This window comes from Rhinopithecus roxellana, chromosome 10, assembly GCF_007565055.1.
Source record: "Rhinopithecus roxellana isolate Shanxi Qingling chromosome 10, ASM756505v1, whole genome shotgun sequence".
In the NCBI taxonomy this organism is placed as follows: domain Eukaryota; kingdom Metazoa; phylum Chordata; class Mammalia; order Primates; family Cercopithecidae; genus Rhinopithecus; species Rhinopithecus roxellana.
Window position 1 is genome coordinate 45,499,317 of NC_044558.1, and position 15,522 is coordinate 45,514,838.

The 15,522-nt window shown below is 37.0% G+C and overlaps 1 protein-coding gene across 2 annotated transcripts in view; it reads right to left on the minus strand.

Annotated features, from left to right (window-relative positions):
- The window catches only part of MSRB3 (methionine sulfoxide reductase B3), a 185,871-nt gene that overhangs the window by 123,558 nt on the left and 46,791 nt on the right, over positions 1 to 15,522 (minus strand). For both annotated transcript variants that reach the window (XM_010386906.2, XM_010386905.2), the window contains 2 exons: positions 13,010 to 13,118; positions 11,339 to 11,416 (listed from right to left, as the gene is read on the minus strand). In XM_010386906.2, the coding sequence (XP_010385208.1) occupies positions 11,339 to 11,416; positions 13,010 to 13,118 (187 nt within the window). The remainder of the gene's footprint in view (positions 1 to 11,338; positions 11,417 to 13,009; positions 13,119 to 15,522) is intronic.

Below are 15,522 nucleotides of genomic sequence, written 5' to 3' on the forward strand. Positions count from 1 at the left end.
AAATATTCAAAATTCATCACTTCCCAATTATTTAACTACATTATTTACAACTGTCATATCTGTATTACAGAAATACTATGTAACAGTGTTACCAAACATCTCTTCCCAACCCCACATTTAGTGATGTCATATTTGTACTTGAAATAGCCCACAATGGAAGTATTTGCACCACAGAAATCAGAAAATACTAAAAGTCAGTGTTTGATTTATTATTTGTTGATTTACAGCTAGATTTACCATTCTGTTGGTTGTCTAGCTCAGTTGCTCTCAACAAGAGACAATTTTGTCCCAGGGAATATTTGAGAATGTCTGGAGAAATTTGTGTTTGTCACAACTGCGGAAGAAGTGGGGACAATGCTACTGGCATCTAGTGGAAGGTCAGAGATGCTACTAAACATCCTACAATGCATAGGGCAGCTCCCTGCAACAAAGAATTGTCCATCTCAAAATGTAAATAGAGCTGAGGTTGAGAAACACCTGTCTATTCGTATGTCTGCTTCTTAGTAGTATGTCTCTGTCTGGAAGCTTTTTTTTTTTTTTTTTTTTTTTTTTTTTTTTTGAGACAGAGTCTTCTTCTGTCGCTCAGGCTGGAGTCCAGTGGCACAATCTTGACTCACTGCAACCACCTCCCAGGTTCAAGCAATTCTCCTGCTTCAGCCTCCTGAGTAGCTGGGACTACAGCTGCATGCCGCCACACCTGGCTAGTTTCTTTTGTATTTTAGTAGAGACAGGGTTTCACCATGTTGTCCAGGCTGGTCTCGAACTCCTGAGCTCAGGCAATCTGCCTACCTCAGCCTTCTAAAGTGCTAGAATTACAGGCATGAGCCAGTGTACCCAGCTTGGAATCTTTACCTCTCTTCTCATGCCTAGAATTGGCAAATGCCTGGAGGAAAAAGGTGGACATTTTATCCCATTTTCTTTTATTGATTTTGTTGTTATTTTTCCAGCATTTTGAGATGAAGATTTAGTTTCTTTATTTTTAATCTTCCTTATATTTGATAATAAAAAGGCTTGACTGTGAATTTTTCTTTTAATGTAGCTTTGGGTGGTTGATCCTATTTTTTATGACTTTTTGGTCTATGTACTGTTTTGTTGTTAAAGATTGTAGCCATAGACATCGTCATCACTCCCTTAGGTGAGACAGGTAGAACTTTACAGATGCAAGCAATGCTATTGTTGTAATAAGCATCTACTGAAAGTAAGTTCCAGGAGTAGTATATTAAAAACAAAGATAATAAATGTTCAAAATTCATCACTTCCCAATTATTTAACTACATTAGACTACATTATTTACAACTGTCATATCTGTATTACAGAAATACTGTGTAATGGTGTTACCAAACATCACTTCCCAACCCCACATTTAGTGATGTCGTATCTGTACTTGAAATAGCCCACAGCAGAAGCATTTGTACCACAGAAAACAAAAAATACATAAAAAAATTATTCAGAAAACATGGTAGGGGATTAATAATTATGGGAATCCATTACCAAGTATCTATCTACATTTCCACCATTTTAGTGTCAACTTGAATCATTTTATCCTGCTGTTATTCTTATCAGGATTATACTGCATTTATTTAACAAATAGTCAAGTACCGATGATTTGCAAAATCCGATGCCCATGCAATGGAGTAGAGGTGGGGACTACAAAAGTCCTACATCATAACCTATTATCTCAAAAAGTTTATAGTTTTGTTGGCGAGAGAGATTTGCAAATGACGAATGTATTAAAACTCTCAGTTACTCATGTAAGTCACACAATTTGGAGAATTTAAAATCCACACTAAAATGTTTTTAAATTATTAAACAGAAACCAGAAATATTTTGGATGAGATGGATCACTGTGTCAAACAATATATTATAAAATATGCAATAATGTTGACATCAAAAGTCAATTATACTGACTTATTTTGAGAACTTCAGGTTTGCATGCTGTTTATGGCTTACTGTGTACATTTATTTAACGGGGCAGTTTTTACAAATCTTACTTTATACTTCCATCTTTATATCTTTTCTAGCATGTTTCTGTGATCCTTTCCTTTGATATGATAGGGTTATGAATTAGAAAGAGTTGATGTTAGTCTCACTATTTAACAGTTGAGAAAAATGAGATAGAACATTAAAATAACTTGCCTGTGGTTATGCAACAAATCTGTGTCGAAACTTTTTTTTTTTTTTTTTTTTTTTTTTGTGAGATGTAGTCTCACTCTGTCACCAGGCTGGAGTGCAGTGATGTGATCTCAGCTCACTGCAATCTCTGCCTCCCAGGTTCAAGTGATTCTCCTGCCTCAGCCTCCCAAGTAGCTGGGACTACAGGCACGCACCACCACGCCCAGCTGATTTTTGTATTTTTAGTAGAGACGAGGTTTCACCATGTTGGTCAGGATGATCTTGATCCCTTGACCTCATGATCCACCCGCCTCAGCCTCCCAAAGTGCTGAGATTATAGGCGTGAGCCACCACACCCGGCCTGTGCTAAAACTTTTGAGACACCATGTTTCCAACTGGTGAGCTGGATGGCTTCTATCTTTATTTGACAATGTTATGTGATGGGTTCTTTATTCACGTGTAAAACACACTGAAGACATCTATCTGATTAAAATTTGTGAAATTCTCAATAACTATTTTTCAATAAAAGAATCATTCATTTACAAAAAAAGCTTTGTGACTTATCTCAGAAGTACTTGCTAAAACCTATACATGATTTTTTATAAACTGCCTTTAAGTAATTTCAAAGTTTGTAAACTGGAATAATATTAATTTTCTGACTCATGTTTATCAAACAAGATGAATGTACATGAATTACAGTTTAAAAGTTTTCCCTATTATGTTTCCCAGTTTATTCTAACTATCCATTCTAATTCACTGTGAAAAATGTAATCCATCTGGAAAATTAACTAAAGAACTAAGATTGTTATTTAGGTAATGCGAGGCAAGGTAAGATTGTTCTTCCCTCACTTTCCTTTCCCCAAATAACACACACACACACCTTCACATACCTAGATATTTTATATGTATGTATTGCTTCAGTTCTTCTCCATGTGTATATAACTTTAAAAAAAGAAAAATGCAGTTATAATTATCTTTGTATAGTGTTATACTTTGAATCATGCCTTGCAATAGTTTTCTAGTTTCTCAAATGGAGTTATTCTTTCCTTTTCTTATGCCATGCTTTTAATGTTCTTTTCTTTCTTCTAAAGTCATGCTTTGGCTGTGTTTTTACTCCCTGTCTCAAGCAAGTTCTTTTTTTCCTATCCAGCTGTGGTCTTTCTCTGAGTTTTCAGTTGAGTTGAAGATGGAAAAGTAACTGTCTCTATTACAAATACTTTTCCTAAACATCATTGTATGGGGACAAGACAGGAAGGGACAGTGGGCTGAGAGAAGTCAATTTTATATTCTCTTCAAAATAATATATTACTTACTGAGCTATAACACAACTTTAAGTAAGCCACCACTCAGAACTCTAGTTTATTTCAGAACAGTTTCTTTATACTGGAAAGCTTTCTTTATTAAAGGATTTTGAATAAGGTGAGAGGCAATTCAAATCTTTTAAAATTCAAGTTAAATGTACTTTGTTAGAGGTTAAGCAACATTTTCTGGAATTGTGAGCAATTTCCAGCTAGAGTTCCACAAAAAGAAAGCTTAAGTTAAATTTATGTTACTCTCCCTAACAGAATTCCACAGTGACTGAAATGGTTGGTAAATATCATAAAGAGAGTTTTAAAAGGGTTGAGGAGATGGCATTTGAATAGAGAGGAAAATGGGAAAACTCTGTCTTCTCACTGTGCTCTTACATCCTCCCCCACCACACATACACACACACAGAATTGCATCACAGAGGGAAACGTTCATGTTGAAAGTGTCTTTTAGTGGTGAACAGAACAGCATGCATGGAGTAGCACAGTTGAGTGAATTGTGTGTGGCACTGGACTGGAATTTCCTCAGTGAAAGGGCATATGTTCTTAAAGAGCTGAAAAATGGCTTAAATTTTCTGGTAGCCTAGAATAAAATTGCACAGGAGGCTCATGTGAAATGTAGCATGTGTGAATAGTCTTGCAGCAGAGTTCCATTTGAAATGTAGCAACACAGCTGGAGCTGTGACTCATCACACTAATATCCACTGTTAACAGACAGACTGTCTAATAAAGCCTGTACTTTCTCACATTGTAAGGGTTTTTTAGGCTGCTGTGATAGTATGATATGTTCCCCAAACTTGGACAGGTCACTTGTATTCAACATTTGTTGAATACCTGGCATATCCGAGGCATTTTTCTGCATTTAGTTTTTACACCTGTTTGGTGTTATTTACCCCATTTTACAGGTGATGAATCTGAGATCACACATCCGGCCTGATATTCAGCAGGCACCACTAGCTGCTGTTAGCCAGTGCCTGTTCTGATTGTTTGATGAAGATGAAGGGACACAGAAATTTCCAATAGTAAGACAGACATTTACAATAGTTCGTGTCAGTTGGCATCAACCTTCTCAAAAAATGTAGAGAGGGGATTTTAAAAAAAGAAAAGATTAGTGAAAATTTGGAATGCAGCTATTTGAGAAAATGTGACAGGGAGTCAATAAGTGAAAATAAAATGACCTCCCAGTTTCAATTACTAAAATCTTGCCCATAAATCCAGCTGCTGCCCCAGCTCCCAGATGTTGAATGGCCTGATGACTTCCTGAACATTGGCTCCATTTTTCTGTCAGGATTCCAAGGGACTTCCCTAAGGATAGATAACAACCTGCCTGAAACTGAGTCCTTCTTGATGATCTGCCATGATGGATCTCATTACATTTGTGCTAGCCCTTCCCACATTGAGACACTTTTCAATTTTCAACTTAAGTACTTAAATACTATGACAAACAGATTTTTCAAACAATTGAGAGATGTGTGTATGTGAGTGTGTGCATGTTTGTTTATGGTCCATTTGTTTCAATGATGCTAAGCAAAATAACCAAGAGTGATTAAAATGAAATATTAAAATTTCATTCTACTATAATTCTTTAACTTTCTTCTTTTTTAAATGTTTGAGTGCTACTATTGTAAATCCATTTGTATACTAGCTGTGTGATCTTCACAAGTTACTTATCCTCTCTCAGTTTCCTCATCTATAAAATGTGTGGTTGTGAAGATTAAATGAGTTCATATATATGAAGCACTAAGAACCACGCCTGGCATATGGTAAGTGCTGTATAAGTGTTAGCTATTGTTTTAGCATTATTATGATTATCATTAGTGAATCTATAGAAAATGAGCTATTCAGTGCAAAGCCTGCTGAATAAGTGTATACAAAATATTAAAATGGCCTATGTGGTTCTTCAAGGTCTCAAACAAAATTATCAGAAGCTGATTGGACATGCATAGTGTTGAAGTTTATCAGCTAACAAGGAAATAGTTTCCACTGAGGCTGTTAATTAACATCCCTATTTCCTTCTTTTTTCACTCCCAGAATCTATCTTCTGCACTGTTATGGCTTACATCTCATTTTCATCATGCTATTACCTTATTCAAAATTTCTTCACTATCTATCTAACAAAGTTCAGATATGCATGTGATCAACAGCTAAGTATTTGGTGATTACTATGTAGCCAGGGGCTATAAACATACATATGACTGAGGTATGGCCTTGCCATTGTGAAATTCACTCCTAGAGGGCAGACAAGCACATAGGCAGATAATTATAAAACAAAGTAGAAATTGCAATGATGGAAGTGCATTCAAAGTGCTATGGAGCAGAGATGAGGGATACCCAAGTTCACACTAGAAGGATTAGATAGGGCTTTATGGAGGAAAAGATTCCAAGGCTTAAAAGATTTCTAGTAGGAATTTAGATACCCTCTCTGGCATCCAAGGACTTCCTTAATTGGTCCCCTGTAACTCCCCAGCCATATTTCCCATTACTCCCAACATAACCCACCTGCCCACTCCTATTGGACTAGTGTTCCATATCCTTGGAAAATCCACTTTTGATCCTGTCTCTGATACCTCTTTTCATATGGCATTCTCTACTAGGCATCCTCCAACTGGGAAAAACTGAACCCCTCTCTTGGCCTGGTAAAGTGTGTTCTCATCTCTTCCATGAAATCTTGCCTGACTTTGATGTAGTCATATTCCTTCCTATTACATATAAAAGCACTTCAAACAGGCACATTCAGAGAGACACTAGCATTATTTTGTCATATTTCATAATGGTTTGTTGTGTTTTTCTTACTATGCCAAAAAAGTAAGTATGTTGAGGGAAAAAAAAATTTCATAAATTTATTTTATTTATTCTACAATACCTAGGAAAGTGTCAACCAAAGCAAAATATAAATGGTCAAAAATACTTTCTGAATTATTTTCCCAGTGCTTTCTTTGGTTTATCTAATGTGCAATAAATTCACTTTATGAAGTTTTAAAAGTTCAAATAACCAGAGGAGAAAACATTCTTACTTCTGTCAGTTAATTTACTAACTGAAAGTCATTAGTACTGTATGAGAAATAAACTAGCTTGGTAAAATTTGTGAATGTGAAGAAAATGTGAACCATGGAATAAATTATACATTTGGTTTATAAGAAGGTTGTGAATGAGGTTCTTGTACTTGGTAAGCAGTAAGAAAGCAGTATATTGTTCAGAGAGGGAATGTATTTAGAGTACAAGTTTGAAAATGAAATGAGAATAATTGAATAGCCTTTTTTGTGAGGAAGTAAAATACACACAGCAGTCAAGTAAATGATGAGGATTATGCTCATACGTGCATTCACACACACATACACTTTAAGTGTGAATAAAATAACAGAAATAGCAGTGGGGAAAACGATCTTTTCATAATGACTAGATACTTTATATTCAGCACTCTTCTTATTTCTTCTCTCTTATCTATTTCCCGCCCACTATTATTTGTCATACCGTTCTTCTAGTTAATCTGTTCTGTCTAGTTTTCTACCCTCACTCCTTTCTAACAAACAGAAACTCCACACACTTTACACACACACACACACACACACTTCAGTTGTTTCCTACACTTTTGTTCAAAGCATAAAACCAATTACCTACAGGGCCCCTGATAGTGACAACATTAATTTACCAGACTAGTGAGTGGTTTTGAAACTTTTGCTCATGAACCCCTAAAAGAATTTTGATATAAAAAAATAGACTTTTTGTGCCAGTTATCAAATAAAGTTAGAGCCTCTCACCTCTAAATCCATCTTCTTTGCCAGCTCTGCTAAAATGGGGCTGGGCCCTTTAAATATTTTTTTCTTTGTCAGCCAGCATGATGTTTAACTTCGCCAGCTGAGGGCACAGGAGGCAGACTCCAGGAGGAAAAGGCCTTTCCTTTCTGGTTTCGGGATGCTTGCTTAACAAGCTCCTCCAGCGCTTGCAGCATCTTTCACATCCAGATCCCACAGCCCATGCAGTTTCTCTGCTTCCAGGCTTTTGCAATGAGGGCAGCTTCTCTAGTGCCAGACTCCTGTTACGTGACTGGATTCTCCTGCACCCATCTTCTCCCGTGTACGCAGCTTTTCCTGCAACCAACTCCTGCAGAGCACACAGCTCCTTCTGCCTCCAGCTTAGGTAGCATACTCTGCTTCCCAGCTACATGAGTGGCTTCTTCAGTGCCAGGTGCTGCTCTCTGTGCACAGCGATGAGCAGCAGTCAGTGGCCAGCAGCTTCCCCTGGCACTCCACTCAGATGGTTTGGTAGTGGAGTGTCTCCACTGAGACACCCTGCAAACTGCTTTCCCCAGCTTCCCAGAGGGTAAATTTCCAGCGAATTTCAGATTTCAGGAAAGCTCCAGCAAGTTGCACCATCATGGCACCACAACAACTTCTCTGATATTTAGTGGCTACAGCCATGCCCTCTCCAACAAGGTCTAGTCCTCAGCCCTGTGTGTACGGAGGGGTGCAGAGGATTTCTTTGGCTGTCTATCTCAGTCCTAGGAGTCATGATTGTTTCTTATATCTGCTATTTCTGTATTCTTTAGAATTTCTCTTCATTTCTTACTACCCAACACCTTATTACCACAATCCTCTCTTACAGTTCATAATTCTGTAAACCTTACTGTTCAAAATACTGTGTATTCTGTGTCCTGACTGGGTGCTGACTGATACATGCTTCCTCGTACATTTTTTTTTTTTTTTTTTTTTGAGATGGAGTCTTGCTCTGTCACCCAGTCTGGAGTGCAGTGGCACCATCTCGGCTCACTGCAAGCTCCACCTCCCGAGTTCATGCCATTCTCCTGCCTCAGCCTCCCGAGTAGCTGGGACTACAGGTGACAGCCACCGTGCCCGGCTAATTTTTTGTATTTTTCATAGAGATGGGGTTTCACCGTGTTAGCCAGGATGGTCTCGATCTCCTGACCTCGTGATCTGCCCGCCTCGGCCTCCCAAAGTGCTGGGATTATAGGCATGAGCCACCATGCCCAGCTCATACATTTTAAATTAAGTTAAAATATCTTATCAAAAATTATTTAAATTGCAGAAGATTAATTTTCTAGTGTTTTGTGTATTTTATACATACTTCAAATGTAGATTTGTCAAAACCTTAGAGACACATATTTAGATCACTGAGCAGATGAAGTCCTCCATATAATCTACAAAGCCAGTCCTCACTGTCAAATGAATCAACCAAATCAGATGTATTCTGTGTCTGAAAAAAAAGACTTCCATTTATTTCATTTTTGTTCATTTGAAAAAAGATATGAATACATGTATTCATGGGAGCCTTCTCACTTAGGTAGGCTAGTAGAAAATGAATAGACAGATAGCAGATGGAGAGACAGACAAGCAGGCAGACAGGGAGGTGGGCTGTGCTGTGCCAGGAGCCTTGCCAAGGTGAAATATGACTTCACTTTTTTTTTTTTTTTTTGACACGGAGTCTTGCTCTGTTACCCAGGCTGGAGTGCAGTGGTGCCATCTCAGCTCACTGCAACCTCCGCCTCCCAGGTTCACCCCATTCTCCTGCCTCAGCCTCCCAAGAAGCTGGGACTACAGGCGCCCGCCACCACGCCTGGCTAACTTTTTATATTTTTTAGTAGAGACAGGGTTTCACCGTGTTAGCCAGGATGGTCTCGATCTCCTGATCTCATGATCTGCCCACCTTGGCCTCCCAAAGTGCTGGGATTACAGGCATGAGCCACCGCGCCCAGCCCCAATTTCATTATTTTTTACCAACACGTTTTGAACCTTGCTTTCAATGAGTCTCTTTAAAGTTCCCAAACTGTCATTTTGTTTGATGCCCTGGAGATTGTACCCCAGGGCAATACATGGCAAGATTTGGGCTGGGTGAAAGATATGTCATCTTTTGTGAAGTGGGAGAAGGGTGTTCATGATAGAGGAGGTGGGAGGAAGACACAGCCAACCACAGACATTCAGACATATCAGTTTCAGGAAAATGCACATACAGAAGTTGGCACTAGACCAATGAGCTACTCGACTATATTCTCCAATGAAGGATACAGCAAGGATTTTTTTTCCAAAATAGACAAGAAAACAAGTAAAAAGAAGCAAACAATTAAAATTAGAAAAAAGTAGAATAAAAGTATTAAATCACATTCCTTATAAATGTGGAAAATAAAAGCTCTCCTTGTAAGTATAGAAGTAGATGAAATAGAGGCAATATCACATCAAATGTGAAACCTGACTCCCACTAGCATCTATGTTTGGATAAGGGTCTTGCTTTTAGGATTTGTGACTCAAAAATCTCACATGGGTTAAATTGTTCATTTACAGTGGTTCTGTTTCTTATTTAAAACAGTAAGTTTTCTTTAGATCCCATACTTTAGTGAATCACATGATAGAGAAGGAGATGGAGAATCTGAATCAAAAAGTAAAGGGGATGTGGCCAATTTTTACCATTTGGGATATTAACAAGTTTAACATGGCTCAGCAAAAACTATCTTAAGTGTTATATCAACTATTATGACATAAGCTAAAGGTGTTGAAATATTATATAAGGAGTGTGTTTTCTGAGAGGAAATGGGTGACAATTTGAAGGGTCGGTTTTTTAACAGGAGGAATACATAAGAAATCAGAACAGATTCTCAACCAATGCTAATGTTCAATAAGGTTTGTGCAATGTAAGAAACGTTTTAAATCTTTTTTTTTTTTTAATTTCAAGGAAACCACTGTTTCCTGTTATTTCTGGAAAATCGGTAAATGCTGGTTTTTTAAAAGAGAAACATTTATGGAGAGATATTAAGTGTGTTTTAGCTATAAGTATCAGATCTTTGTTTATTTATTTCCCCTAAGAAACTCTGTAATTCTGTTTTAAATAAATGACATTTACTTTTTTTTTTTTTTTTTTTTTTTTTGAGATGGAATCTTATTCTGTCACCCAGGCTTGAGTGTAGTGGCGTAGTCTTGGCTGACTGCAACCTCCGCCTCCTGGGTTCAAGTGATTCTCCTGCCTCAGCCTCCTGAGTAGCTGGGACTACAGGCACACACCACCACGCCTGGCTAATTTTTGTATTTTTAGTAGAGATGAGGTTTCACCATGTTGGCCAAGCTAATCTCGAACTCCTGACCTCAAGTGATGCACCCACCTTGGCCTCCCAAAGTGCTGGGATTACAGGCCTGGGCCACCACACCTGGCCAATGACATTTACTCCCAATTAAGGTTTCTGCCTTTTTATTCCCCCAAGTCAGCAACCCATGGTAAGTATAGGGCTTCTAGAATTTTCTCCACCTAGATAAATAAATTTTCGGTAAAGATTTTCCTTTCTTGAATAACAACCATAATCTCCAGAATATACTATCTGAATGAACTATTTTAGTCAGAAAGTCCAGTGTGCTGCCTATTTTATGGTAAACTATTGGGATCTTTAAAATAAAGATTTTGAATCTATGCAAAACTGTTAACCTCATATTACATAATTTGCTTACCTATGTAAAGGTATGTTCCCATGTTACATTCAACACAGGTATTTCCCTTCATTGCAAAAGTATAATCTACTTGGTGGATATTATTCAATGTGAAGGATATACATGAAGAACTTTTCATTATGTTCCAATAAATATTTAAGGCCATCATTTGAGGGTTTAAAAAATCAGTAAATGCATAAACATTTCTATGCTTGCCAAAATATCTTTCATAGCTCTGCTTAGCACCATGGTTATTAATATGAACAAGTTAATGTTGGATATTTTAAAGATCCAAGTAGTGCAAAATCAGCCAGTCTGTCACACTGGTAATTTACCATGAAATCAATAATTACTTTTATTTCTTTGGGGGTAAATGGAAATAGAAAAACAAACAGAAGAAAATTCAGCAATGGAAAGATTCTAAGACGAACAAGCAATAACTAGTTTGCTGCCATCTGTGATGTAGCCATACCTATAGGTTTTCAACATACTTACTTAAACAATGGAGTTCCACAAACAACACATTTATATATTCCAGGATCTTTGTGATGTGTGTACTCTCCTTCAAAGGCACTGATAAATAATAAACAGATCATTGAAAAAATTAAAGTTAGCATTATTTCTTACAGAATGTATTTGCTTAAACTATATTTCTCTAACAAATCTTTCAAGGTCTTTTTGTCCTAGAATGAAAACAAACCAAACATATGGAAATCTGAACTTTACTAATACATTTCAAATCTATATAATAAAATGTGCATATAACTACTACAAACTAGTGCAGGTTACATTAAAAAAAGCCATCTAATTACATAATGCTTAGAAAAAGTTTTTTTTCTATTAAAAAAAAGCCTGTAGTTTAGATTCACAGAAAGAACATTACATAAGATTTTGCTACTTTACAGGGTGCAAGAGTATATACCAGAAAATGCAGAAGGGTCCAAGACTTCAAGTGGAAGGAGTCTTATTTTTTGGTTTGAAAAGGAATATTGCAGCTTTAAGGGAATATTTTTCTAAGTTAACAATCTTAAAGGCTAGGAGGTCATTCAGCTAATACAAATCAGCTGTGCTAGCCCAACAAAAAGTCTATGTGCTCTGCAGCTTGTTTTTATTATCCTTTCACCCTCTTTATGAGGTCCAATTTTTTTATAAACAGAATTTTTAAGAATGACCTAATCTCTGGTTGTTTGTGTGCATTAAATCATTTTGCTAGTCATGTACACAACAGAATGGATAGAAATCCTCGCAAGCTGAGACTGAAGTCCACTGCTAGCTCATCGTATGCTAAGGGTGGACTCCGTCAGAGAGTCAACATTTGGTAAATTCAGTAAACGGTAGATACTGTGACAGGAAGAGAGTGTTGCCTGTTAACAGGGATCCTATGTGTAGTGGAGAGCTCTTTCAGTTCATGAATGAAAATAAGAAGTTACATCATTAATAAATTTGGATCAGAGGTAAGCTACGGTCTTATGCCAAGCTCCATGGTATAAATTAGACAACAAAGTCGTTGGACCTTGGCAAGTTACCTTTGAGCTAGAATCAGCTGAGAGAGGCTTTATTCACTAAAAACAGTCTTGGAAGTGAACAAACTCTTTCTTCAGGACTTAGGGCGAACTTCCAAGGACCAAAGCCATGTGAGGGCAGTTATTGAAAATTTTTGACATTCCAACCACAAATGAGCCAATAAATACTTTCTCCACATGTGCTTCAAAAAGAAATTGGAGTGGGGTAGAAAAGAACTAAATTATGCTACCTTCTTTTTGCAGCCAAAACGTCTATACTTACAATGGCCACCTTCAAAATTTCAGCATCCTGGCATAGTGCCAAGTGCCTCATGGTTTTGCTTACTGTGATGTCTTCCCAAAAAATGTACCTAAATCGCTATTACTTCCACACATTTTGTAGTAAACTAAAAACAGGCCCTTAACAAAAGCTTTGTGACTTTATATCAGATATGGAGTGTTCATTAAATGGAGAAAAGAACAAATAAAACTTAGTCTTAACCTAAACAATACCATTTTAACCTTTTCAAGGATACTAATTTGTAGACTTTAGCAAGTAAGTATAGAATGCTTTAAATTAATTGGCAAGGAAGAGGATTGCAGGGGGCGGGGGGAGAAGAAATCTAGCTCTTATTTAATGACTTTTTATTAAAGCTCACCTTACCTTTCGGTCCCTTTCTCCTGAGTGACATGGTACTGCAGGGGTGTTAGCCGCTTCCTCAGTTCCTGCTGGGAAAAGACCACCTTACAGTTCTTTTTATCCCTACATGACCCTGAAAAGAGAGAGGATATGGGAGAAGAACGCTTTTTAGCTTGAATCCTAAATAATTGCTTTGGCTGGCCGCCACAGCACAGCTTCTGCAGTCACTTGTCAATGACCACACCAGTCTCTAATGCACTGGAAATGCTTACCTGAACTGCAGCTGATTATTTCTCTAAGTTTAAAAAGAATGTTTCTTAAGATTCAGATGATTCCACTGGAGCAGTGACAATATGCTATAGCCAAAGTCTCTAGCATGTGATACTAAAAACTCACTGATCATTCACAAGATACATGCTTTATATCTCCCAGTATCCTGAAACCCTTTTTGTTCCAAATAAATTCAAAACATAATTTACAAACATTTACACTGTATATATAAAATGATGGGCATATTAAGTTAAACCATAAGTCTGCAATAATTTTGCAACTTAGTAGAATAGCCTGAAACCATCAAAATTCAATTTCCATTGTGGATGATTTAACTACCATCCTATTTTATGAGCTCTAAAAATATTTTTTTCTATGACCAGGAATTACTGTTCTCCATGATTGCATCTGAAACTTCACTAGATTCTGTATACTCCTTCAAAATATAAAGATTCTGTATATCTCTTCAAAGACTGTATCTTACCATATTAAATGGGCAGCAAGAAACTTTCAGTACACTATAGGAGAGGGCACTTTCACTAATGCAGATTCAAGAAGTTCCAAAGAAAGAGTGGGAAAAATAGAAAAGGAGAAAGACAAAGAAAAAAGGAAACATGAATATGGTTTTTAGAAACCTACATTTTCTTTTTGCAAAGTACATCTAGGAAGACTTCACTGATTAACTGTATTTGAATGGTGAAATAATTCTAACGTGATTCTGATAACAATGGCAGCTTTTATTTCAACCTATACAACCTGCAGTAAAATGTTCAGACAACACCTGTTTATATGTAGTATTTTATTTTACATGAGCAAATGACTGAAAAGAAATATAACTCCAGGACAGGGTAGCCATTACTCACTGCAGTAAAATTGCTTTTCTTTGCCATCCATCACAGTGGGAAAGAAGCCTGCAGATGGTCCTAAATGTGGAGAGTTTTTGCCATGTTTTGAAATTACTACAAGAAAGCTTGCTTAGTTTCCCAAATAGTAAACGCAACTTCTTTTGAAATATAAAGAAATATGATTTAGGAGTGGAAATGCTTCCCGCTTTTTTAACTTTCAAGGTACCTAATGTCATAGTATGAGATCACTGACCTTAAACTAGGAAAACATTATCTAGCCGGTTACCCTGACTGGGGGGTTGAAGAAGGATATCAGCTTGCAGAATCAGGGCCACCAAGAGAGAGTGGTTGATTCTCCACAAGAGAAAATGGAGGCAGCAAAAGAGCAAGACAGAGCCAAAGAGCAAGATACACCTTGGAGTGGGCCTGCAGGTTGTCAGACAGCACCTCTGCTGACCCTCCACAAATACTTCGGCCCTTCCCTGGCCTAGAAAGATCCACAGGCACAGCAGGCATGTCACTCATGGCATGTTGATCTCTCATCTCACTGGACCCCATCTTATCCTACGCTTTATCCAAATACTTACTACTTGTGTTTTTGCTGTTATCAACGGGTTAGGTAGAAATGTTTCCCTGAGAAATATCTGTCCTATCAGAACAAGCCTCTCAATAGCTTGAATGCAAAGTGGCCCTTTCTTAAATAATCAGTCAACAGCGATAGGTGAGTTTCTGTTCAATTCAGTACAGACTTCTTAAAAATGATTTTATTCTCATTTATTTGTCGGAAGGGTTGTATCTTAGTTAATAGTGTAACAAAATCATTAACTGCAAACTTAACATGACAAAATGACTTGGTTAAAATTATTCTTTTCAATGCCACAAATAATTAAAATATGTACAATTAAAATCAAACAATTCTATCCAAAATATTTTTGTTAATATATGTTCATTCATACAAAAAGATCAATTGTGTTCCCAAAGTTGAGAGAACTAAGCTACCCATCTGTATGTCATTTAGTACAAGAGAAGCAACTGCAGGTTTAAATTACATGGTATTGGATTGCAATTTCCTAACATTGGATGCTTTTCTGCTTTTTTACCTTGAGTCATTTACTAAGGAGTGTTCATAAAAAGTAGCTTAAAGCACAGATGCTTGCAAATCGTTTAGGCAAAGATGTTTCTCTCTTTTTCATTCTCCCTCTCTCATGAATCTCTCTTTTCTGAAGAAAGAGAATAAAACTGTTGGTCAGTATTGATGAACCATGTCAAGTATTTGTACAAGAAAAAAAGGTAAAATTGAAAACATCTGATTGAAGTAAATAATACAAACATAAAAGCTTTACTAGTGAATGAAGGGTATTGAAGAGACTTTATTTCATAGATTAGAAATTACTTTTGATCTAAACATTCTTAAAAACAGAT